This window comes from Onychostruthus taczanowskii, unplaced genomic scaffold (assembly GCF_017590055.1).
Source record: "Onychostruthus taczanowskii isolate IOZ18803 unplaced genomic scaffold, ASM1759005v1 scaffold49, whole genome shotgun sequence".
NCBI classification, from domain to species: domain Eukaryota; kingdom Metazoa; phylum Chordata; class Aves; order Passeriformes; family Passeridae; genus Onychostruthus; species Onychostruthus taczanowskii.
Window position 1 is genome coordinate 4,769,465 of NW_024502458.1, and position 23,467 is coordinate 4,792,931.

Consider the following 23,467-nt stretch of genomic DNA (forward strand, 5'->3'; position numbering starts at 1 on the left):
GTAAACTCATGAATGCTTAACACTTTTGAAATTCAGAGTATTAAGGTAAGAACCTATCTTTAGGCAGCAACTTTAATGATAATGGTTAATACTGTAAAGCTGTTAAAAATACCCCAGAGGATCTGAGCAGCTACCTGTCTGTTCTAGAGCACCTTTGCAGTGGTGCTTCTCCTAGGATAAATTTAAAGAAAAATGCAGTTCTTTCACTGCCGTATTATACCTGCAGCACAGAAGATGATACTGTTCATGCAGAGCTACTTCTGAAATTGTCATCCTAGCAAGGTCACAGAGACATTTCCATGGACTTTATCTGCCCCTTCAAGGTTGGATGGACAGATTATTTATTTGCTGTTAGTCGTTGTTGTTAACTTTGCTGCAAGTGAATCAGAATTTGCAGGCTTGGTGCAGAAATTGCCATGGTCTGTGTAATGCAGATGAAGCAATAACTCCTTGTGGTCTTGAACTCTGTGGGTTTAACACCTCTGCAGTGTCAGACTGCATCTCGTTGGGTGGCTGCACAGCCAGTGCTGTTCCTGGGGAGATGAACCACTCTTTCCACTTATGCTTCGTATTGCAGTGGCAGTGACAGCAGATATTGCAAAGTACAGTTAAGCATGCTAAATGTATAATCCAGCTGTCTTTTAATGCAAGTTGACAGCTGCTGGCAAAGCAGGATGAAATGGTATTCTTAGAGACTTCTGCTACAGATCACAGATCACACTCCAAAAAAAATCCCAATCCCTGCAGCTCCTTCTCACGATTTATTCAGCTCTGTTTGGTGCGAGAAGAACCATACTCCTTTACTGAATTAGCTTTTTTGTAGTGCTTGCTAACTCTCCACAATGTTGCTTGCTTATTAACAAAAATTTCACAACAGCAGCAGTATACAGCTCATGCTATTTATTATATCTGTACAGGAAAATATTACCATTTATATAGATACAGAACTGCATTTTTATATAGCTGATTTAGTAACATATTCCAGCTCTGTGTCTTCACTAAGAGCTGGAAGCACATTTGCAGTCTGAGGTTTTACCTTGCTGTCCTGAAAAAACAAAATGAAGTTGGCTTGTAGTAAGAGCCCCCCCCCCCCCACCTCTTATTTTCTTTTTCTCTCTGTGGAGGTGATTTACAGCCATAAGGAGGTAAATAGTTTCTTTCTGGCTGTGGTCAAGAGCCACAGGATCACAGCATGGCTGAGGCTGGGAGGTGTGTCTGCTCACAGCAGGTTGTTCAGGACCTGGTACCTAGTTGGGATTTAAGCATTTCAAGAGGATGGAGATTCCAGGGAATATGTCATATCTTCCTTATAGTTTTGCTCTGATGTATTAACTGTATGGCAATTTTCCTAATTTGAAAGCTGTATTTAGGCTTGTTAATATGCTTGCCCCTCTGTTGGATACACTGCCAGATCTACTTGTGAATTTTCCAGGTTTTTGAAGCTTTAAAGTATTTTGATAACAGTGGTGTTTATATGGGGATGTGGCATACCCCGGGACTTGGGTTCATCTGTTTCTGGATCACCTTGTGCCCTTACTAAAATTTTATCTGTTTTCTTTGTCAGTTCTCTCTAGTGTGTTTCTTTTCTGCTTAGTTTCTGGTGCATGGGGTAGGTGTGCTTTGGGGTGAGGAGGGCACCAGTGAAATCCTGATCCTCTCCTGGAGGTTCTCCAGTGCAGTATGTGGGAAGTAAAATGTTTGCCTTGGAGGCTAGCTTAGTCTTGTTTAATGCTAGAAATATTATTGAAAGTGAACATCCAGTCTGTGACTCCTAGAAAAGCTGCTGGTTTTTTTTGAGTGCGCAGTTCTCCTTTCAGTAATTTCTTGACACAAAGACAACTAAGGCTTTTGCTGCTGTCTCACAGGGATTGATGGCCCAGCTGCTTTTCAAGATGATGTTCAGAAGATAGGAAGTCAAGTGCAGATTCTCACTGTTGGACAGTCTAGCCATGATGAAGATGATGGCGAGAAAGTGGCTACTGGCCAACAACAGCAAAGCAAGCAAGATCTTAGAACAGCAATGCAGAAGAAAGGTAAGTAGCTAAGGCTTCCTGCATGTTCTCACTGCTTGCTTGATGGACATTGACTCAATTTCCTATTCTCACTGTCAGCCCTAGCCTAAGCACAGTTTGTTAGTTCTGGGTGTGTTCTCTTCAGAGCCTGTTAGGCTCTGTTCTGTTTCCTAAAAAAACCCAAAACCCCAAACCTAAAAAAAATCCAAAACAATGAAGTTCTCTCTTGTCCCAAGGAACAAGAGCTCTGCAGGCTCTCAGGGATGACTTCCCCATCTGCAGTGCAGTGCCATTATTAAGGTACCAGGCAGATGCCAATGCTCACATCCATCTGTTCACATTTTTATAATGTACAACTCTGGAAATCACTTACTTGATGGTTAAAAACCAGCATGAAATAGCAACGTTCAAACTAGAATATTAATTTTAGTGGTGCAGTCAGTTACACATTGTTCATGTTTTCGTAGTGTCTGTTCAGGGTTGCAGAGGTGAAAAGTACACCACATTCTGCAGCATTTCCCACGCAGTCCTCAAATGTTCTGGAATTTATTTTTGTTTTTCCAGAGGCATGCATGCATTGGGAGATAGATTGTATATGTACACATTCATGCATCTGCCTCTTCCTTCCTGCACTGTTATCTTCCCTTAGACACGAACCGTAGGAAGGAAAAAATAAAAATCCCCAAACCCTCACAAAGCATTTTCTGAAGACATTTGCTTTGGAGTTGTTCTTCTTCAGTGTACAGCTTTTGAAGCAAAGATGGCTCAAGCCAAGAGTGCTCTGATGCTTTAAGAATAAACTCTTTGTGTATAAAGAGCAAAATGTAAGTGCAAACTTGACTCGTGTAGAATGGACTATTCATACCTAAATGCTGCCTCTTGTCTGCAGAGCAGTTCTCACTAGGATTCATTTTTTCTGGGACGTTACCCTGCAGATGTGAGCAGCTCCAACTGAAATGGGCAGATTTTCTCCAAGTGCGCTATTTCCTGGGCATTTGAGTTGCAGGGGTGTTGGGCATGACTAACAAGTTCTGATCTGTGTGGTGATTGTGTTGCCTTAGACCATGGCTCAGAATATTTAATCATCAGGCACACTACTAAACTAAAGCTGATTGACTTAAAAAGTACCCACAGACTTTGGAAATTAGGTCACAGCACTCAGATTTTTACTCTGGGGGACACTTCTGGTTTTGCTGGTTTTTTGCCAGGATATCATATATTTTTCTTCTCCCTAAATTTGTGTTTATTTTTAATAGAAGCAGAGAGTGGAAATTTTTTGGTTTGCATTGCTTCTGTATATTCTCAAACATATGATACAATCTTTTTTACCAGGTCTGAGTATACTCCTGCTCAGAACAGACACTGCTAATAGTGAACCACTAGTGTGTTTCAAGTTGAGGCGAGCAGGACACTTTTATTTAAATGGGAATACTGAGTTTTTGTTTTTGTTTTTTTTTTTTTTTTATTAACAGCAGAGGTATGCTGGATGAGACAGAAAGAGAGGTATTAAAATAATACCAGCAGTATCTCTGTAAATTGATTTTGCTATATGTGTATGGTTTGCTGCTTGATACCAGCAGAAGATGCTTGTTTTGAGAAAGTTTTGAGTATTCCACCATTAATGTGATACTTTATGCAGAGATTAAGCCCTTCATGTGGATTTCCACTGCCATTTCACTGCTGGTGGCATGTCCTTACTGACATGTCACCTGACAAGTGTTTAGAGCTGCCGTCTCCCGTCAGGGCTTCTCTTGCATGGAATAGGAGCAGAAGGAGAAGTGCACAAAGATAAGGACCTGAAAAGTGTTTAGAGCTGCTGTCTCTCATCAGGGCTTCACTTGCATGGAATAGGAGCAGAAGGAGAAGTGCACAAAGATAAGGCACTGCAGAAAGGGACCTGGGAGCCCGTGTCCATGACAAGTTGAACAGGAGCCAGCAGTGCCCTGGCAGCCAGGAGGGACAACCCTGTCCTGGGGGGCATCAGGCACAGCATCACAGCCGGGCAAGGGAGGGGATTGTCCTGCTCTGCACTGAGCTGGGGCAGCCTCACCTCGAGTGCTGGGGGCAGTTTTGGGTGCCACAGTATAGAAAAAACACTGAACTGTTAGAGAGTGTCCAAAGGAGGCCATGAGGATGGGCAGTGTCTGGAGGGGAAACTGTATGAGGAGTGGCTGAGGGCATGTGGTCTGTTCAGCCGGGAGAAGAGGACACTGAGGAGAGACCTCATTGTGGTCTTCCACATCCTCATGAGGGGCAGAGGAGGGGCAGACACTGATCTCTTCTCTGTGGTGACAGTGACAGGACCCGAGGCAATGGCCTGAAGCTGTGTCAGGGGAGGTTCAGGTTGATATTAGGAAAAGGCTCTTCACCCAGAGGGTGGTTGGGAACTGGAACAGATTCCTCAGGGCAGTGGTCACAGCACCAAGCCAACAGAGTTCCAGAAGCATTTGGATAGTTCTCTGGGACACATGGTGTGACTCTTGGGGTGTCTTGTGCAGGGCCAGGAGTTGGACTCCATGATCCTGAAGGTCCTCTTCCAACTCAGCTTATTCTGTGATTCTATAAAATGCTAACTGGTCTCATGGCAAAAGCTGAATCCCATTGGATTCACCCTAGTTGGTGCCTGTTCTGCTCTTTGGCGCTAACCTGGTGGAGAGAAACTTCTCTTAGCATGTGTCTCTCCTTCACCAGTGAGTCAAGCTCTGTAACAAGACAAGAGGTTATAGGCTACCGAGTGTGAAAAGAATGTGCCACTTGCAAGAAAATGCCAAATGTTTTATTTGATTTCTCCATCTGTTGGAAATTGCCATCCTACAATAATTTTCCTCCTGTGGGAAATATTCATCCTTTTAATTTCCAAAGTGTTAATCTGTAGAGTTCCTCCCTGGCAAATGAGTCACTGGGACAGAGTCAGACTTCCATAAGTTTTAACACTGAATTACTAACTTATAGTCCTCACACTTATCAGTTTCCAATATGTCTGTGTAAAGGGCATGGAATGAGCAATTGGGTCTTAGTTCTTCTTTGCCACATGAAGCTGAAGTTTTGAGATTTAGGGAGGGTTTCATTTCTGGATTCCAAAACAGGAGCTCCCTGAAGCATTTTTCCCTGCAGGTTGTAAGTGCAGATGTGTCTAAGGCTGGCACAGAATTTTCACCACTAAAGCATTGGTGGTGAAATAGTGAGCACAGGTGTGGAAATAAACCAGTTCTGTCTGTGGATATGAATTATGGCTTTATTGTGCAGCTGCCAGCTGAGGAGATGGACTGTGTCCATTACCCATGCATAGAGCCTAGAACATGATTGTCCTTATTAAGAAATAATGCTTGTGATTAATGAGTGTGTGATTAATAATGAATGAATTCTACAGGCTTTGAAAATATCTGTTGACCTCTGATCTCAGGCCTCCCTTACATAATCAGGTCCTATTGAAAGGTTTTGCTGTCATGCTCTGTGGTGTATGTCAGCACTGGGGGAGCTGAAGAAGTGAATAATGAGAGTTTTCACAGGGCAGCTGAGTGCAATGCAAGCATTGCTTATGCTCCTGGTTTACTTTTGTGCCCTCATTCTTACCACTCTGGTGGTGTTTCACTCTCCAGTGTTCATCTGGATATTCTAAAGGGACATGCACTGAAGTTACTGGAAGTAACAATAAAAGCAAAAAGTATTTCAATGCCTTTTTTGCTGTCTTTCTTAATCTGATCCAATATTTGAATGGAAGAAAGCCATTACTGAGTCTATATCTGCTTATTATATTTCTATACATCAGTTTGGTTTCCTGTCTGCTTGTTACAGACCAAGTTAATATTTTAGAAGACTAAACTACAATAAAATCTTTATGCATATCCCTGGAGCTCCCAGAAAAACAGTTCAGAGAGCCTGATTTAATCTTTTGATGATGAGGATGCAGTAGGCACAGGGACTGAAGTAGAATTTAGGACATCTGAATATGCATCTGAATAGTTCTTTCAATGTTACTGACTCAATATTGTGTAGAATCTGTGTGTATCACTTATGTCAGTCAGGTTTGAGGGTTTTTGTTTTGTTAGAGTTCCAAAGCAGGCCCAGACCCCACCATGCAGTGCACATCACACACAAAAGCGTTGGTGGCACAACTGCTCAGCATTACTGATGTTTGCTGAAGCTTTAGCTCTGTGATCTTGGGCTTTTTCACTTTATTCAAGGTACTGAAAGTGAAGATCACAGCAGGTATAAGCAGGTAGAAGGTGAATTTGATGGTGCAGTGCAGAAATAGTGAATCCAAGCAGCAGCATTGTGGCCCCATCCCAGAAGCCTTTAGCCCTGTGTGGAGCCCTCTTGCTAGGTTACGCTTGTTCATTCAATGAAGGGTTTGCAGAATCAAACCCTTGGATTTTTTCCTTTCCCAGATCCCCATGCAAATACATCCTGGTCCTCTTCCACCTCCCAATCCAGTCTTGTCGCCCTGGATCATGTTCCTGGTGAGTACAGAAGGAAAAAGTTAATTATGTCAATGCTGCTTGGCTCTGAAAATCTGCATTTCATTTATCCTTCTACACTGGACTTACCCATAATGGGAGTTCTGGACCAGGTGATGTTTTTTTGGTGTTTTTTAAAGGATAGAATATAGCCTGTAATGTATGGAATTTAGAGAGCTTGAACTTGAATATGGGGTGGCTTCATCTGCACGATACTCTCTGAAAAACTAGGCCTGGCAAACATCCCACCATTGATGCTTTTGCTGCTAAGACCTATTTGATGTTCAAAGTTGTGCTTCCCTTTGAAATGTCTGAGGTTTTGAATTGCTGTAAAGTCAAATTTTCAAGTGCTGTGAGGCAGTTCCTTTGGCTTGGGCTGATACTATTCTTTACATGAAATAAGATGCAGGAGAACGTTTCCTTGATGTGAATGTTTCTTCTGGGTCTAAGATGTGCTGTTCAGCAGATCACACAGCTAAAAGTGTGCTGTAGAAGGGCTTGTATTTTAATTGTGAGGGTTTCCAAGTGACTGTGCTAGGCTGTCAGCTCCAATTTCAGCTTTATGATTTTGTGTTGTGTTTGAAGTACTTGATTGGATGATGATCTGAATTTAGATCTTAATCAGATATTTGTTCCTGTATCACTGGGTAACTTGATCCTCTCTGTGGAATGGAAACCATGATGTTTTCTGTCTTTTTACTTGAATGTTTAGGCTTCTCAGGAGAGCTGCTGTCTAACCCATGTGTTCATGCTCTGCCTCACACAATGAACCACTCTCACACAGCCCCTCACTCACCTGTGAGCCTCAGGGTGCAGCAGTCTGATAAGTGGTGTTTTACAGCAAGTATGTGCAACTTTATCACTATTTCACATAAGTATGCTGTTTTCTTCTCAGGCATTTCAAGTAGCATGAATTTTGATGAGGAAGAAGATGAGGAGGATGAAGACAGCTCCAGTTCTTCACAGCTAAACAGTAACACCCGGCCTGGTTCTGCCACGAGCAAGAAATCCAATAAGGTAAGGGGAGAGTGCTGAAGAAGGGCTGTGCAAGTTGCTATGAACTGCATGATTTCAGGGTGCACTCAGGACAGGCCTGGCTTTCTTGTTCTGTGTTTAATATGCACTAGAGTCTCTCCAAGGTGATTTACTGTGATACCTCTTGGGCTTCGCAAGAGCAAGCAATGAAAATAATGACTTGGAGAAAAGAATGACAAAGATTGTCTGAACTTGAATGAAGAGAAAGGGAAACAGTAAATATTTACCTTTCTACCTCTTGCAGGTGCTCAGAAGAATCTTTTGTTTCCATTGACTTTTTCTGGGCATTTTCCAACCCTGTTCTCTCTGCTACCATCAGAACATAAAATAAGATTTTGGCTGGTTCAAATATTCAAAATCACAAGCTCTTACTAAACCAGTTAATGATGCCCTGCTCTTTTATGTACTGCACTGACTTCCCATCTTTGTTAGATCTCTCTGGAGCATAAACATTTGCTCCCTATCCCATTTCTTCCTTCTGTCAAAGGCCAGCCCTATCCTTGAGCATGGCATTTCTGACAGAAGGAGTGTGGTGGGATGGGAAGGTGTGAGCCAGGGTTTGCTCTGTAAGCCCTGTACAGCACTCTGTGCTCCACCAGGTGGGTCTGCACACAGAGCACCAGAAAGACAATATGACTCTTGGTTTGACTTTTAAAAAGTGCAACTTCTATCAAATGTCATTCCTTTATGCTTATAACCTTGTTGTAAATGGACATTAAAAAGCCCTGAATTTTGCTTGTTGTTTTAGGAAGCAGCCTCAGCCCCCAGTCCTTCCACAAATGAGCCTCTCATAGATGTGGATGACCTGGAGGAGTTTGCTGTCAGACCTGCCCCACAGGGGGTCACTGTCAAGTGCAGGATCACAAGAGACAAGAAGGGAATGGACCGAGGGATGTACCCTACTTATTACCTCCACTTGGAAAGGGAGCATGGTAAAAAGGTCATAACATAACTTGAATGGCATACCAGTTGCATCTGAATATTAAAAAAATAATAAAAATATGAAGGAGTCTTACAAAGAAAATATAGCCTTGTATTTTGAATAAATTTTTGCTTTGATTGACCCTACCTTCTTCACGAAGCCAGACAACAGTATCACTTTCTCCCACTGCCTTTCTTCATATTTAATCTTTGGCCTTAAATAATCCATGCATGGCACCTTTATGTGACTGCCAGCAGTTGGGGCTCTCTGCATTCTGTGGCCTGAAAAGCATCTACTTTCAATTCAGCTGGAAGAGCCAGAGCAAATCAGAATGAAACATTTAACAAAATAGATCAGATTTAATTATTTAAACCATAAATAATGGAATGAGTGGTTGAGAAGTCATTTTCCCTTACCAGACTTTTTTTTCCCTGGTTTTGCTAAATCCCAGGAGACTTTCTGCTACTTTGCTAGTGATGCTTGAAGACAGAAAAATTGCTTATGGTTTGCTTATATCAAAGCAGGAAGTGGTGTGTGCTAATCCCTTTAGCATTCTAGAATATGGTTTTTTGCATTGCTTAGGTGTTTCTGTTGGCTGGAAGGAAACGAAAGAAGAGTAAAACCTCTAATTACCTCATCTCTATAGACCCAACTGACCTGTCTCGGGGTGGAGAGAGTTTTATTGGAAAACTGAGGTAAACAGTGATAAGTCTAGAAATTTTCTTTATTTATAAAGTTTATTTGATATTAAGAAGTCTGTAATCCACTGTGTCTTCTTAGTTAGAGGCTTGACTAAATCATGTGATCGTGGTCTCAAAAATCACCAGTATCCAAGGCATGTTTTCAAAAATGTCTCAAGTACTTACAGGATCACATTTTATTAAAAGTCAGCAGGACTGAAGCTCTTAAGTGCTCAAAAGCCAAATTCTCAAGGGTGTACCAGCACAACTTATCTTAATGGGATTTTCAGAAGTGCATGAGTACATTGTGTCTAGCCTCTATTGATATAAATACTTTGGAATGCACCGTTACACAGTCTGAAAATCCCTTTGGTTTTGCCTTTTCTCAAGATCCAAATTAGTTATTTACAGGTAGTGGAATTATTTCAGAACCACGTGTTCCTTTTCTGTCTGTCCCCACGTTGTACAACCAGTCTGCTCTTGATCCCTCCGTGGAGCCTCTGGGTGTGTGTTCAGATCATCTGTGCCTGCATTGTATTTTGCACTCCTTTCCATTGCAATAGGAAAGATTTGATCTCACTAATGGCTTTATAAAAGTCACTCCCTTTATTCTATCAGAGTTTAATAGTCAGGTAAGAAAGCAGATGTTTTTATAGCGAGTAAGAGTATTTTAAAAACCAAGCAGACACACAAAATAACCCCACCCGAGTGTTTCCTTACAGCTTTCTTGTATTTCCTAGTTTGCAAGATGTTATCAGAAATCTCCAGCATGATGAAAAGGGACCTTTAGTATACACTTCTGTACTGTACCTTTACATTTTTGTCCTTTTGGCCCTTAATCTGGGAATTGCCATGTAGCTGGGATTAGAAATAACAACTCTCAGTGCTCAATATTTGCCTTTCCTCTGGGGCCACAGTGCAGTAAAGGATAGATGTCTTGGGCAGCATTGCTGACAAATGGTGATTGGATTTTCCATTTTTTTGGTAGATCAAATCTTATGGGAACTAAGTTTACAGTTTATGACAATGGAGTAAATCCAATGAAAACAACATCCAGCCTGGAGGCGAGTACCCTGCGTCAGGAGCTAGCTGCTATTTGTTATGTAAGTACTGCTCACAGGCACAGCGTGCAGGAAGGGCAGCTCACTTTCTCATACAGCACACTGAATTTCCTTCTCACTTATGATTATGTAAATCACCATTCAGACTTTGATGTAACCAGGCAGCTGATCTCCACCAGAGAAACCAGGAGGCTCAGTGCAAAGTAGAGGTGAAAAACGTTGTGCACTGAACAGGGTTGCCCAGTTCTCACCTTTGGTGAGAAGGAGGTGTTGGAGCTCTTACATAACCGTCTGGAAAGGGTAGGATCACAGCCTGCAGGCACCTCCTGAGGGAACCTCCTGAACGGGGAAGAGTTGTGTACATGGCATTACTGCTCTAAAATATGATTGCTTGTTATGGTGTTTTGGAGGAGGCCTCTCTGATCCAAACCATTGGTAGCTGACAGCTAGGTCTTCAGCGTCTGAGATTGGGATAAAAACTCTAAAACTCCTTTTTACCAGGAAAAAAACCCCAAGTAAAATCCAAAAGTTGATTGAATGAGAGAAACCAGGCTCTTACAGGAGAGTAAGTAGCATTTGTCAGGAGCAATGCAGACAATCAAGACTTGAAACACGGTTGCTGTTGTTTCACAATTGCTGGATGAATAACCTTTTTGGTGACAGTGTTCTTTCTGTCCAGAAATGTTTGGGCCCAAGAAACCCTTCCAGTGAAAACTGGTATGTACACTGCTACAGGAAGTTGTCTGGTTTCACAAATCAACACCTTTGATAAAAATACCCAAGAATTACTTTTCTGAAGAGTTCCTGCCCAGATCTAATCAAGGATGCCTGGAAATCTGTAAGGCTGAGGTCCACCACATACCCCATGTATGCACAGAATGTGTTCCCAGAAGGGTGAGCGTTGGGCTGTGGGGAGCAATGCATCTGGAAGATTTCCATGAGCAAGGAAGCTGAGAGCCATCCCTTTTGTGCAAAGTGCTGGGAGTTCTGAAGGAGGGCAGTATTAGCTGCCAGCTCATTCTCTTCCGGCTGCTTAGGATGCAGTTTTAATGTGGCAGATGAGCAGATACATATCACTCCCTTCCTGCTGGATTTGAAATTCTGAGAATTTCCAAAAACTCAGCTTGTGGGATTTAAAATGAGACTCCAGGATCTGAGGCCATTTTGACTGAAATCTCAGTAGAAGCCTAGCAGAACATACATGTTTAATGAAGGTAGTTTTACTGGTTTATATAGGATGGCATTCCCTGGAGCCAGGCAACTAATCTGTGCAAACTGGAAATGCAAAAAGAAAACCAAAGTCAATTTAAAAAAAGTTATTTATTGAGAAATTTAGGCATTGCTTAAGTCAACAACAAACAATACTTGAATGATGAACAATACCAAATAAAAAGCTGTTGTGGTCAGCAGAGGTAATTAGAAGTATGGGTGTTGGAAAGAACCAAATCATAGTCACTGTTTGGAGAATGGGGCTGAGATAAGCTGCTTTTATATGTCTGTAATCAGCAGTTTGAAACTGGTACATTTGTATAAGAAAATTACTTGTTCCATTGATATTTTGGTAGTAGTGGAGAAAGGCAGCAGGCTTGCAGGTGTGCTGTGGCCAGAGGACAAAAGGAAATTGGAACTGTATGTCATTTCAAACTAGCCAGGTTTGCTGAAGTGAGATTATTGTTCCTGGCTGCAGGAGAACCAGAGCAGAGAGTGCCAGGAAGAGCAGAGCCGAAACACCCTTTCCTAAGGCAGTCTTTTAATTCCTGCCCTGAGATTTCCCCTGCAGCAAAATCTATAAAAACAATACTTTGAAAGCACCACTAACCTCTCACTGTCCCTCAGCTCATCTGAGCAAGTACCCATGTGGAGATCAAGCTGTACCCAACTTACTGAGCATGACCTGCTTAATCATCTCAGCAGGTGTAATTTATATAGGCAGAAACTGGTGCTGCATCTGCGGCTGACTGTGGGATAAATGTGGTGAGGGCTCTTTTTGTGGAGCTCACCTTAAGATGTGTTTCAAGCAACAGGATCAGAGCTAGGTAAGGTCAGAGTTTCCTCGGGTGCTGTTGACCACTTTTACTCCCCTTGTGTTGGCAGCCCAGCATATTAATAAACCTGCAGCAGCACCTAATGGCTGATTGCAGAATCGTTGGCAAAATTTATCCAGGAGCAGTGAGGAGCAACTGTGCCACTAGTAGCAGGATTTTCTGTGCTGGATTCCATAGATCTCACAGTTGAGTTTGTGTCAGATTCCAGGCAGTGAGCTCAGCTGATGCTCTGAGGTGTGGCTCAGGTTTCAGTACAGTAGCAAGACTCTGTTCCTACTCAGGCCTCAATCACTTGCATTGTGCTCCTCCAGTGTTGTGGGTTATTGTGAGCTGGGTCTTCCTTGAAATGGTAATTTCTAGAGAAAATATTAAGGACAAGGCACAGCTGTGTGCAACAAGCCCAGGAAGGGAAGTGGCTGCAAGAAAATAGGAGTAATAAAATCAGGAATCTCCTGGGAGCTGCTGGGATATTCACCTTGCTGCTTTTGTCATGGCAGCTATTGCCACTAAAGCAATGTGCTTACATGATTATTTGAAAGTATGCAATATTCTAAAGGCAGCTCTGGGGAGAGGCTCTTGCAGTCCAGTTTATTATGAGGCTGACTGGATGGGCTAAGGTAGAGCATGAGCAATCCTGGGCTAAGTCCTGAGCTGATAAAAATCATTGGTGTCCTGGTTAAGTCAATAGGGGCTCTGCCAGTGAACAATATTTGTGTTCCTGTGTAAACCAGGACTGTCAGTGGCATTAAAATGGTGTGAAATCAGAATTTGGTTTGTGTTCCCCTAATAATACCCTTTGTAGTCTTAAATTTCCACACACAGAAGAGTGCAGGAGGGAAATAAAAGAGAAGCGGGGAGAGAAGCAGAGGTAATTTTAATAATTTTCCTCACATATTCCATGTTTATATAATTTCAGTTTGGCACTGTGAGTTTTGCAAAAGGGTAGCATTTGCCAGCACTGTGTGTGATAATTGGTGATGGTAGTAATGTGCAGCTAGTAGCCATTCTCTTATCATGTGCCAGAGGTACCAATTTCAGTGTTTCTGAGTAAACCCAAAGAATATAGTCCTGTTTCTTTCCTCTTGCTTGTTGGGAGGGAAGTGATTCAGCACTATTATTTAATTTTACCTTCAACAATGTCTTCAACCAGTCAGCATCTAAATTAATTATGTATAGCATGACTGCAGCTTGAGGAGAAGAAAAGCTTATAAGGCATAGCAGAGGTGCCCAAAATTGTCAGTACTTAGTGGAAAATAAGCATAAGCATGAATCTTTTCTTAGAACTTGTCCTCTGCTGAGCTGAGTCTCTCCTACTTATAAAATCTGCTGGCAGTCATATCAGTTTTCATCTTGCCATGATGCAGAACCAACTGAACTGATAACATGTTTTACTCTGCCAAAGGAGGGGACATAAATGATTCAGAAAAGAGGCAGAATCTTCCCATTAATGCATAGAGTTACGAAGATATATGAATATGCCTGGATTGCTTCAGGAGCATGCAGTAAAATAATCCAGTAGAATTTCTCTTGCATGCATGCAAATCTTTAATGAGTTGTGGAAAATCTCCAGATGATTTGCTGGAACAGGTGAAGTTATTTCAAAGGTCTGATGATGGCAAAGCTGCAGGTATTTTAGGTGGGTATTTTCAGATGTTTCCAGTGGGTTGAGATGCATGGATTTTTGCATGCAAAAGTAGAGGTGTTTTAATAAGTTTAGTGTTCTGTAAAATCAGGACATTTTAATTAAAAATGTAAAAGCAGAGACAGCTGAATGTGTCACTTTTAAATGTTCCAGCAGTAAGGCCACAGCAGCTGGAGCCTAGGGGTGTTTGGTTCTTGGCATCCTGTGGTATGTTGCTGGGAACAATGGGAATGTTCTTCCTGAGATTCCTTAGTGCATCTCCAAATCCCTTCATTTCAGTTTGGCAGATGGAGGGAAAAAATACATGACTGAAAACAAGCGATCACAAAACGTGAGGAGATGGACTTCAAGGTGTCACTGCTTCATTCACTGGGTTAATGCTAAAATCAGGTTTTACTGGAAAATATTGCTCTTTACCTTTTCTGGTTTTCTTGTGAAAAGCTGGTCAGGAAAGCATCAGATCACTTTTAATGGAAAAAATTGTATTTTCTGTGGATTTATTTTTGCTGCCCATGTGGTTTCTTTACTTTCCCTGGCTTCATAGCTAGAAAATTTGCTTTCATGCTAATGTGTTTGGATTTTTTACTGTGGTCATCTCTAAGCAAACTTTGAAAACCACAGCACTGCTATCAGATGTTCTGACTAGCATTTTGTTTGCTTTTGTGCTGGCTCTGGAATAAATGGAGCTGATCCCATATATTTAATTTTGTCTCGCATCAAAATGTGTGACTACATTTTATGATTTTTAAATTGCAACTACTTTATTTTGGGACCTAGCAGTAGCCAAGCAATCTGGTTAATTCATATCCTTTCTTAACAAAGGGATTCTTTGAAAAAAATTATATTAAGGTTGCTGGCAGCCAGTGTTAGGAGTGTTTTTGGAAACCTCTCTATTTCCATTTTTCCTGTTGTCGGAGCTTCTAAGACAAAGCTAGAATGTTTATCTGTGCCAGTGAAGGTGGGAGTTTCAAGATGTTTTTTGAGTTGACTAACAAATAAGTTCCTTGGGCTGCCACCATGTCTCTATGCTGAAAAAATTAACTTTAAAAATAAAGATTATGATGAAATCTTTTCTAAACATTTTAGGAAACAAATGTCCTGGGGTTTAAAGGACCTCGTAAAATGAGTGTGATCATACCAGGAATGAATATGGATCATGAAAGAGTTTCCATCAGACCACGAAATGTAAGTCTTACCAGCAGCCAACACTAAAAATTATTTTAATTCTTTTTCAGGTAGAGTTGGGGTTTTTTATTTGCATTTTCTGAAGGTCTAGAAGTTAATAAAATGGTATTCAAACAATTGCAGAACAATGGGATGTGTGACTACTTCTGTGACTCACAAAAGCTCTACAAATAAAGTATTTTGTTAACAAAAGGTACAACTAACATTTATCAAACTGTGGACTCAAATGCACATTTGCATTTAGATCCTCACAGTCCTCAGTTTCATTCATTGAAGTTGTTTTGAGGGTCGAGGGTTTAGTCTTTGGGCCAGGATTGATGAATTTTTTCTTCCTTGTTCATGTATTTTTTGTCACGTGAGCGTGTTAAACTGAAGCGTGTATCTGTGGTGTGCACAGGAACACGAGACGCTTCTTGCAAGGTGGCAGAACAAAAACACAGAGAGTGTCATTGAGCTGCACAACAAAACCCCAGTCTGGAATGATGACACCCAGTCCTATGTTCTGAATTTCCATGGTCGAGTCACCCAGGCCTCGGTGAAGAACTTCCAAATTATCCATGATAATGATCGTAAGTAGAGCTCTCTGCCTGTGAGGTAGGAACAGCGCTGTGTGCACAGTCTGGGAGGGATTCTGCCCTCGCAGCTGTCACCTGAGCAGGTTTAATTGAGATCTGTATCAGAGGCTTCAACAGTCTATACAGAAGCCATCGTCTCCCTGTTCTTGCAAAAAGCACTTTTTATATGCGTCTTTTTTTTGACGCTAACAAGTCTTGCAACCCTTTATCACTCAAGCTGTCCTTGCCTCTCGCTCTGCTATCAGCACGCCCACTTGCATGAATAAGTGCTGTGAAGTTTGATGAGTGAGCATGTTTGGGTGGTGTTTCGTTGCTCTGGGACAGAGGGTGGGGTTGGATGCCTGCTTATTTAGTGAGGGCTGCAAACACCAGTAATGCTTTTTGCCTTTCCTGACCTTTCTGGCAGCTGACTACATCGTGATGCAGTTTGGCCGCGTGGCTGAGGACGTGTTCACCATGGACTACAACTACCCAATGTGTGCACTACAAGCCTTTTCCATTGCCCTTTCCAGTTTTGACAGCAAGCTGGCTTGTGAGTAAAGGGGCGTGGGTGAGCATCCTCTCGAAGGAAGCAGTTTGCCATATGATTCCCAATTCCTGCTGGTGTCGCTTATGGTCCATACTAAAAAGGTCAGGGAAAAATACAGTTGTGGCGGACCACTCTGTGGCTGAAGAGAAAGTAAAAGGAATCTTCTAAAAATTCAGGACATTCAGGAAATGATATTTTCCTTTTTTTTTTTTTTTCTGTTATATTTTTCTGGAAGTGACATCAAGTTTTTGTAAATAGGAGCTGTCTCTCACGTCCCTGGTTGTGTTATGGATGTGTGCCATGATGTACTGTACCGTGGCTCCAGTAGCACCATGACAGTGGTGTCTTTTTTAAAAATCCAGAAAGGGCGTGAGCGCTCCAAAAATTTCTTTTTACATTTAAGAATCATTCCGAGGCTGCAATCGTACCTTCAGGTTGCATTCCTGCATCAACTAATCAGAGCTTCACATCATTCAGCATAAGAGAAAGATGAGGAAAAAAGATGCACTTTTTTTTTTTTTGGATTGTGCAAGGATCTCATGTAGTATAAAGCCGTGTCTGAAGGTTGAAAACCTCTACTGGACTGAACTTGATGCATTGCTATTGTACATGTAGTAGGGCATGATGAATTTTAATTGCAGTAGGAGGAAATGGAGAAGTGGAAAGCACAAAATAATGTTGCACAAGTCACTTGAATTCTAAGCTGTCATTATGTTTTAACATCTACATGCTTTTTAATTTGTTTCAAATGGAAATGTATTTGCAGTACAGAAAGGGAAAAGGAAAACATCTCAATGCCAAGAAAGCATAACTTATGTTGAATTTGGCATTTCATGGGCTGGGAATTTATATCCTTGTATTGCTGTGGTAATTCAAACACATATTTTGTATGAAGTGATATAAACAATTGGATAAAGGCACTCTGCAGAGAGTCTTATTATTTTGAACAGGCTGTGTAAAGCTGAGGAAGGTAAATGGAAGTATTTTATTAAATTTGTCTGACCTTTTGAGCTTTTACAATTTGTTGATCGCATTTTTTGAACTTTGAGCAACAACCACTTTTCATATTTATTTCCCATTGTAAGAATGCTTGAAATCGATTGAAACTGTGTATGTTGTTCTCTGATGTAAACGTGCCAGCTACTGAGCTAAATCCTTCTAGGCAAATCTAGTGTATGCTGCATACAAATGAGACACTGGCAGGACACAGAATAGCTTAAAATAGCGGAGATTTTGCATCTCCATTTTTCTGATCTATCTGGAATATACAAACAAATACCATTTCAAAACAAAACACAAGCAAAGAACAAGCCATGGTTATCTTCGCTCCTGAACATTTCAAAAGCCAGGAGCTACAACTCAAAAGCACATTGGAAAAATAATGGTCACACATCTTTAAAAATAATGGTCTTGCTGCCATTTTCTGTGCAATGCTGTCCAGAATGGCTCTCAGAGTAATAGAATTCATATGTTTACTAGAAGGGTGTGGAAATGTGAGTGAAGTAGTAGCTGTGCTTTATACTGAGTGTATTCAGGCCCTCCTTTTTATTTCTTATAAACTCTTGCACTGCACAACCAGAGATTATGTAATGTAAAAATGAGACCAAGTCTGATTGTCTTATAGTTGACAGGCCCTTTTTGACTGTAGGGGACAGGCCATAAAGCTCTCCTTAAGGTCGTGCCATTTGGACTGTATCATTTCAACTAACAAAAGAAATATGCTCTCTTCACCTTTGCCTTCAGCTCTCCTTCCCGGTATACAGACAAAAGAATTTCAGATAAGAGAGGAAAATAAATAATTACCAGCATTTTTAAAAATCTTTTAAACAATCTATGGGAAGAAAGTCTGCTGGCTTTAAACAGTGTTTTGTTGATAGACTCAGCATGTCAAATATTCTCTGTAATTAAGAGGAAGCTCTGCCTTCCCCCCCCCCCCCCCCCCATTTTTTTTTGCAAGGAGCCTTTCCATGCAATGATATAAAATGGAAAGACAACTTTTGTTTGAGAGAAACGAGCATCAGTTCCCTCCATGAATGATGGAAGTGCTGAGTCATGAGCTGCAGGGTGATTCTTTGGCTTTGCACATGAGAGCTTTGTTTTTCTCTGTAGCTGGTGGTTTCCCACAGTGTCACATCCCCATCTGTCATCTCACTTTGGATTTAACAGAGAAGGCCCTTAGGCCTTTGCTTACCTCATCTCAGCCTTTAAAAACTAGCTCCAGCGACCACCAGAATTTTTTTGTTTGGGCTACTGCAAAACCAGTCAGGAATTCCCAGTGCTGTTATTTAGGTTTGATGTGGATTTGAAGAACTCTGCAGCATGGGAATGGCTGAATCTGCATGGCTTGAATTCTGTGCCTTGCCAGTCACACGCTTACTTTAGAGCCTGAGAAAGTGGCACCTGACACAGTTTTCTGCCTCTGTCCGCGCACAAGACTGTGTCAAAGGAACTGAGCGTCTCGTGGTGCAAATGCACAGTCTGCTGGCTTGAGAGGGGGAGCTGCTTTAGGAAGGGTTATTTTTAACCCAGTTCATAACAATGGGCTGACTCACATCGTGACCCCCCAGAGAATTGGCACGAAAGGGGACTCATGTGCAGTGAACTCCTGCACAAGGGTGAGAATGAGGGGCTGGGGAAAGGCTGCAAGTTCAGCTTCTTGGGACAATTCTGCTGCCAGCACATTGTGTAACTTCACTCTCACTGCCTGTTCTTCCCAGCCAGGTATTTTTTTTAACCTGTAGGCGTGCCAGGAGGAAAGTGGTGACTCAAATTCCCATCATCTTAACAGAATTGTACAGGGCCATCAGCCAAGGAGCTGCTGAGGAAAAAACTCCCCACAATAAATTGAGGTCACTAGAGGGGGATGTTAACCTGGGACTAGGAATGAGGGACTCTCATTAAATCTGGTTCAGTTAGAACAGGATTTGCTCCTAATGCCCTTTGCCAGATTCCTAATTCCTCACTGTTGTTGAGCATGGTACTGGGTTTGATTCACTTGGCCTTCACCATCTGCTCTGGAAGCAGTTTCAACAATTAATTTTGGATCTGTATAATTTCTGATGGATAATTTTTGCTGGATATTTTCTGGTAAAGGTCACATGCAAGGTGATGCCACAAGCTTTCCAGCACATCTCTAAATTTTGTCCACCTAATTTGGAAAAGCCAAACCAAGTTCTGTCATACCTGAAATTACATTTTACTTACGAAGTCACATTTCTTCCCCATCAGTAGTAAAATCTTGGTACTAGTAAGTATTTTCAGAGACACGTGCACACTGAAGTAACCAAGGAGTAATTAGTGGTACACTCCTGTTAGTAACTTCTGCTGGGCCTGCATTCAGTGTGCAGCAGGGCATAACCTTGTTTATTCAGTGAGACAAAGAATAGAATGGCCCCGAGCTGTGTATTTCCTTCACACAGTCTTAGTGAATGTTTGGATATGGTAGATTTAATGTTATTTAAAATCCCAATATTGATGATTTTTTGCATCTGCTGTTGATTTTGGCAGAGTTGTAAACAAATTCCTTGCCTGAATTGCTTATGGGCAAATGCTGCATGCTTTAATGAGAGTTCTTAATCTAACTTGTCACTCTGTTTACATCAAACAGTTTCTTCCTGGCCCTTTATCTAATTTTCTTCATCTCTGATGTTCTGTTTCTTCTCATTCTCCTTACAATTCCTTTATCTGCTCTTCAAGGATGTGCAGCTCAAAAGTGTTTGACAATATTGCTCAGTGATCTCTCCACAGATGAATAATGCCTTTGGTGCACATTCAGTGATGCTCCTACAATAGAAGCCTTATCAGAGGGGTGAATTTGGCCCTTTGGCTTTTCAGTAGAGTAAATTAACACATTAAAAGGTAGCAGATAAAAAAAGCTTGCCTAAAATATAATCAGAATTTTTCTCAGTAAACATTCAGTTCCCAAAACATTGGTTGCAAATCAATGAGCAGAGCTGTCCACAAGCCTGGAGGCAGGCTGTTAGATTCCCTTTGTAGTGCTGCCTTATTTTTCCTTTTTTGTTTTTTTTTTTTTTTTTTCAAAACCTCGGAAGTGATTTTGTGAGCTGAATTGTGTTGGTGGCCTGAAATAGTTTATTTTGTAGAAGCTAGGCATCGCTCTGTTCCTTTTGTAGGATAATATATGGCACATAAATCAGTAATGTCATAGGCTCTTGCTATAAATTCTGCTGTTAAGAAATCACTGAGAATGGTTTTGTAATAATTACTGGGCAAATCTCTTGCTATTCAAGTTGCCTTACAATAGTGCTGGAGTTCCCAACTGGCTGTCCTCATGAGGTCCTAGCACTGAAGGAGCTGGAGTGAAAAGGGCTCTGTAATAAAATCTGGTGGCTGCACAATTGAAAAATATCATTGTGGAGTCAAATGACACCACAGAGTTTTATCAGTCATGGGGAACCAACGCCATCAATTCAAACTTTCTGAAGTTTTGCTCCCTTGTGATGAGCAAAGGAGGGGCTTGAAACAAGCAGAGACCCCAGTGAGCTCTCTAAAAGTATTGGGCATTAGACCTACTTTTCTGCTATTAAAATCTTACCCCTGCCTGGGTGATGCCCTTTAAAAAAATCAGAAAATCAATCAAGTCCTTACTATGGAAAATTGTTCCCAGTTCTTGTGTCATAGCTTTTTACAAATTTTATTATTAATTAATTTGTGATTTCTCATAAGGATAAAACAAGGATGGGAAAAGCAGGTTTTTGCCCTGAAGGGATGATGAGTCTAGACCAATATCAGAATATTCTGTCTTTGTATATTGTGGTAGGACAAGACATGGGGCTGCCTGGTGTTCTGGGCAGAGAAGGTTTCTCCTAATGTATTGCAGGTGTCAGAGGGAAGATTTTGGGTTTGATCCTGTGGCATTCTAACTATTTGCCCCACACTATCCCATTGCTCTCCTAAAACATAATTTCTGAGATTTTTTTTCCTGCTTTTACAGAAGCCTGTGCTCACCAATCAGATATCTTTGCTTGGCAATTAAGGACAGCACAGCAGTCACCTTTATTAGAATTGTGGGCTGATGACTCAGATTTCTCAAAAGGCCTCATTTTGATTACTAGAATAAAGTAGTTTTATACGTATAAACCTTGCAATAGAGTTAATCTAACTGTAGGTGCAGGCTTCTCTTGTATGTGCTACTTAATGAAATCAGGTTCCTGTTGTTCCTCGTGTACAAAAAGTACCTTCCAGGGTTCTGCTCTGTAAGTCTTTGAAATTAATTTTGTAGATACTCTTCAGTTCTTTCTGTTGCTCGCCAAGGAACTAAGAAAAGAATTTGCACAACTATCTCAATGCTTTGGTGTTTTGCTATGAACTATAGCTCAGTAGCTGATACTCACAAATGCCTGTATATTGGATGAAAATGCATTAAAACTTATTTTGTATGTTGTATTTTATTTAACTGGCTATACATTTTTGATTCCCCTTTTTCAGTAAGGGTATGTTTATCTGTACCTTTACTGAGAAGATTTGAATTGAGTGGCTTTCCTGAAACTCTTTAATGGAACCAGTACTCTGCTTTGCTGAAAGGCTCTAGGAAGAGGATGCTGTTCAGAAAAATTATGTGTATATTTTTGAGAGAAAACCTTCCCTATTCACATCATAATTGGATTATACAATAACACTGGAAGCTTATCATGGTTTTATTTAAGTCTGCAATGGCAGTTTGAAAATTACTCTGACAAAAGCTTGTTAAGCACATGGCCTGTAACAAAGTCCTGTTTGAGAGTCAGAACCTCATAAGTACCTGGAATACTCATAATCTATTCTGTGCTTGGGTACAGGCAAAAAAAAAGTCCTGAAGAGTCAAAATCTGTGTTAAAGTCAACACAGTCTTCTAGGCTGATTCAACACAGGCCTGGGGATCAGGTCACCTGGGCTTTAACCCCAGCAGAGTGTCTGACTTTGTGCAAGTCTTGGAACTTCTTTGTGCCTCACTTCCAGTGAGTTGAATGGAACTCCTGGGTTTTGGCCTGGCTGCGTCCTCTCCGTTCTGCTGAGAGGCTTTCCAGGAGTGCTTCGGCGTTGCCCTGCTCAGAACTCAATTTAATGCTCCCTGAACCAACCAAAGTTTTCTGCTGCCTATGTAGAAATCACGTAACTAACCAATCTCTTAGGATCAAATCTTGATCCTGTTGAATTCTTGTCAATGATTGAAGTGAGGCTTCATTTTTTTTACCTTGTGTTATTTTTGGTTCCTAGAAGTGCAGAAAAAACCAGTAAGGACAGACAATCTGATACACTATTCCTTCTGACAGTGCGTGTTGTTGGTTGTGTTTTACTTCCCAGCGTCTGTTGTTTTAAAACTATTATTCCTGAGCACATTGCAGAGGCTCACTTAATGCAATCACCTATTTATGCTTTTATCTAGCAAACGGAGACCCTTGGCAATTGTGCTGCAAATTGCCTTTTTGTATTTTTGTTTGCTTTTTTCCTTTCCCTTGGATGTGACTCAGTTGTTCAGAACTATTGTTACTGCCCACTTTGACTCTGTCATGCACCTCTGATTCAGAAACAATGAGCCTCATGATTTCTGACTACCTTTATACTCAGCTGGGATGTTTACAGTGTTTCTCACATTTCACCCTGCATCCGTGGCTTCTTACTGAGGCTGTCCCAGTTGGCACAATCCCATTAGAAGTGTCAGTAATTTATGAAGTGTAAGAGTAATTCTCAAAGTAACAGAATGTAATTTATAAACATTTTTATAAATTTTAACATTAAAATCTAGGTAGGTTTAATGCTTGCAGTTCAGATGAAACTGCAATGCAATTATTTGTTTAAAATTTTCTTTCCTTAAGCTTGGTTTGCAGCTTGAGCTCGCATTTAGGAGACATAGGAAGCTTTAGTAAGCTTCTGACCATGCAGCTCCATGCAGATTGCCAGGCTGTGACTGTGATGAGGACACACTAAGTGATGAGAATTCCAAAGTCCTGGCAAGAGTGCACTTCTTAATTCTCTTAGGCACTCTTGAGCATCACGTAGGAAATTGTGTACCTTTCCTATATTGACTTAACAAATAACAGCAGGAATATTTTCACTCCCTTTGAATTTTAATTTAATTTTTTTTTAAGGCCTACTATATAGGTAAGTGTAATCTTAACATTTAGTCTTGATGTGCTGGAAAATTACATCACTTATTTTGCCAGGGCAGAAAATCTCACCGGCACACGAAAGCAGAGTGTGTTGGGTGGGCTTTGGACACTTCTCATGGAATCAGTAAGGTTGGAAAAGACCTCCAAGATCATCAAGTCCAGCCTTTGATGTCCAGTGTTCAAGCAAGTTTATGAGCCCTGGCACCTCGTAGCCA

The 23,467-nt window shown here is 41.2% G+C and overlaps 1 protein-coding gene across 3 annotated transcripts in view; it reads left to right on the forward strand.

Moving 5' to 3' along the window:
* Nucleotides 1–21,941, forward strand: part of TUB (TUB bipartite transcription factor) — a 69,146-nt gene extending 47,205 nt beyond the window's left edge. For 2 of the 3 annotated variants that reach the window (XM_041415075.1, XM_041415073.1), the window contains 9 exons: nucleotides 1,866–2,033; nucleotides 6,401–6,472; nucleotides 7,365–7,486; nucleotides 8,253–8,444; nucleotides 9,009–9,121; nucleotides 10,095–10,209; nucleotides 14,941–15,039; nucleotides 15,437–15,608; nucleotides 16,021–21,941. In XM_041415075.1, coding sequence (XP_041271009.1) covers nucleotides 1,866–2,033; nucleotides 6,401–6,472; nucleotides 7,365–7,486; nucleotides 8,253–8,444; nucleotides 9,009–9,121; nucleotides 10,095–10,209; nucleotides 14,941–15,039; nucleotides 15,437–15,608; nucleotides 16,021–16,154 — 1,187 coding nt within the window. In that variant the 3' untranslated portion in view covers nucleotides 16,155–21,941. The remainder of the gene's footprint in view (nucleotides 1–1,865; nucleotides 2,034–6,400; nucleotides 6,473–7,364; nucleotides 7,487–8,252; nucleotides 8,445–9,008; nucleotides 9,122–10,094; nucleotides 10,210–14,940; nucleotides 15,040–15,436; nucleotides 15,609–16,020) is intronic. The other variant, XM_041415074.1, reaches the window with a different exon arrangement.
* The last annotated feature ends 1,526 nt before the right edge of the window (nucleotides 21,942–23,467 follow it).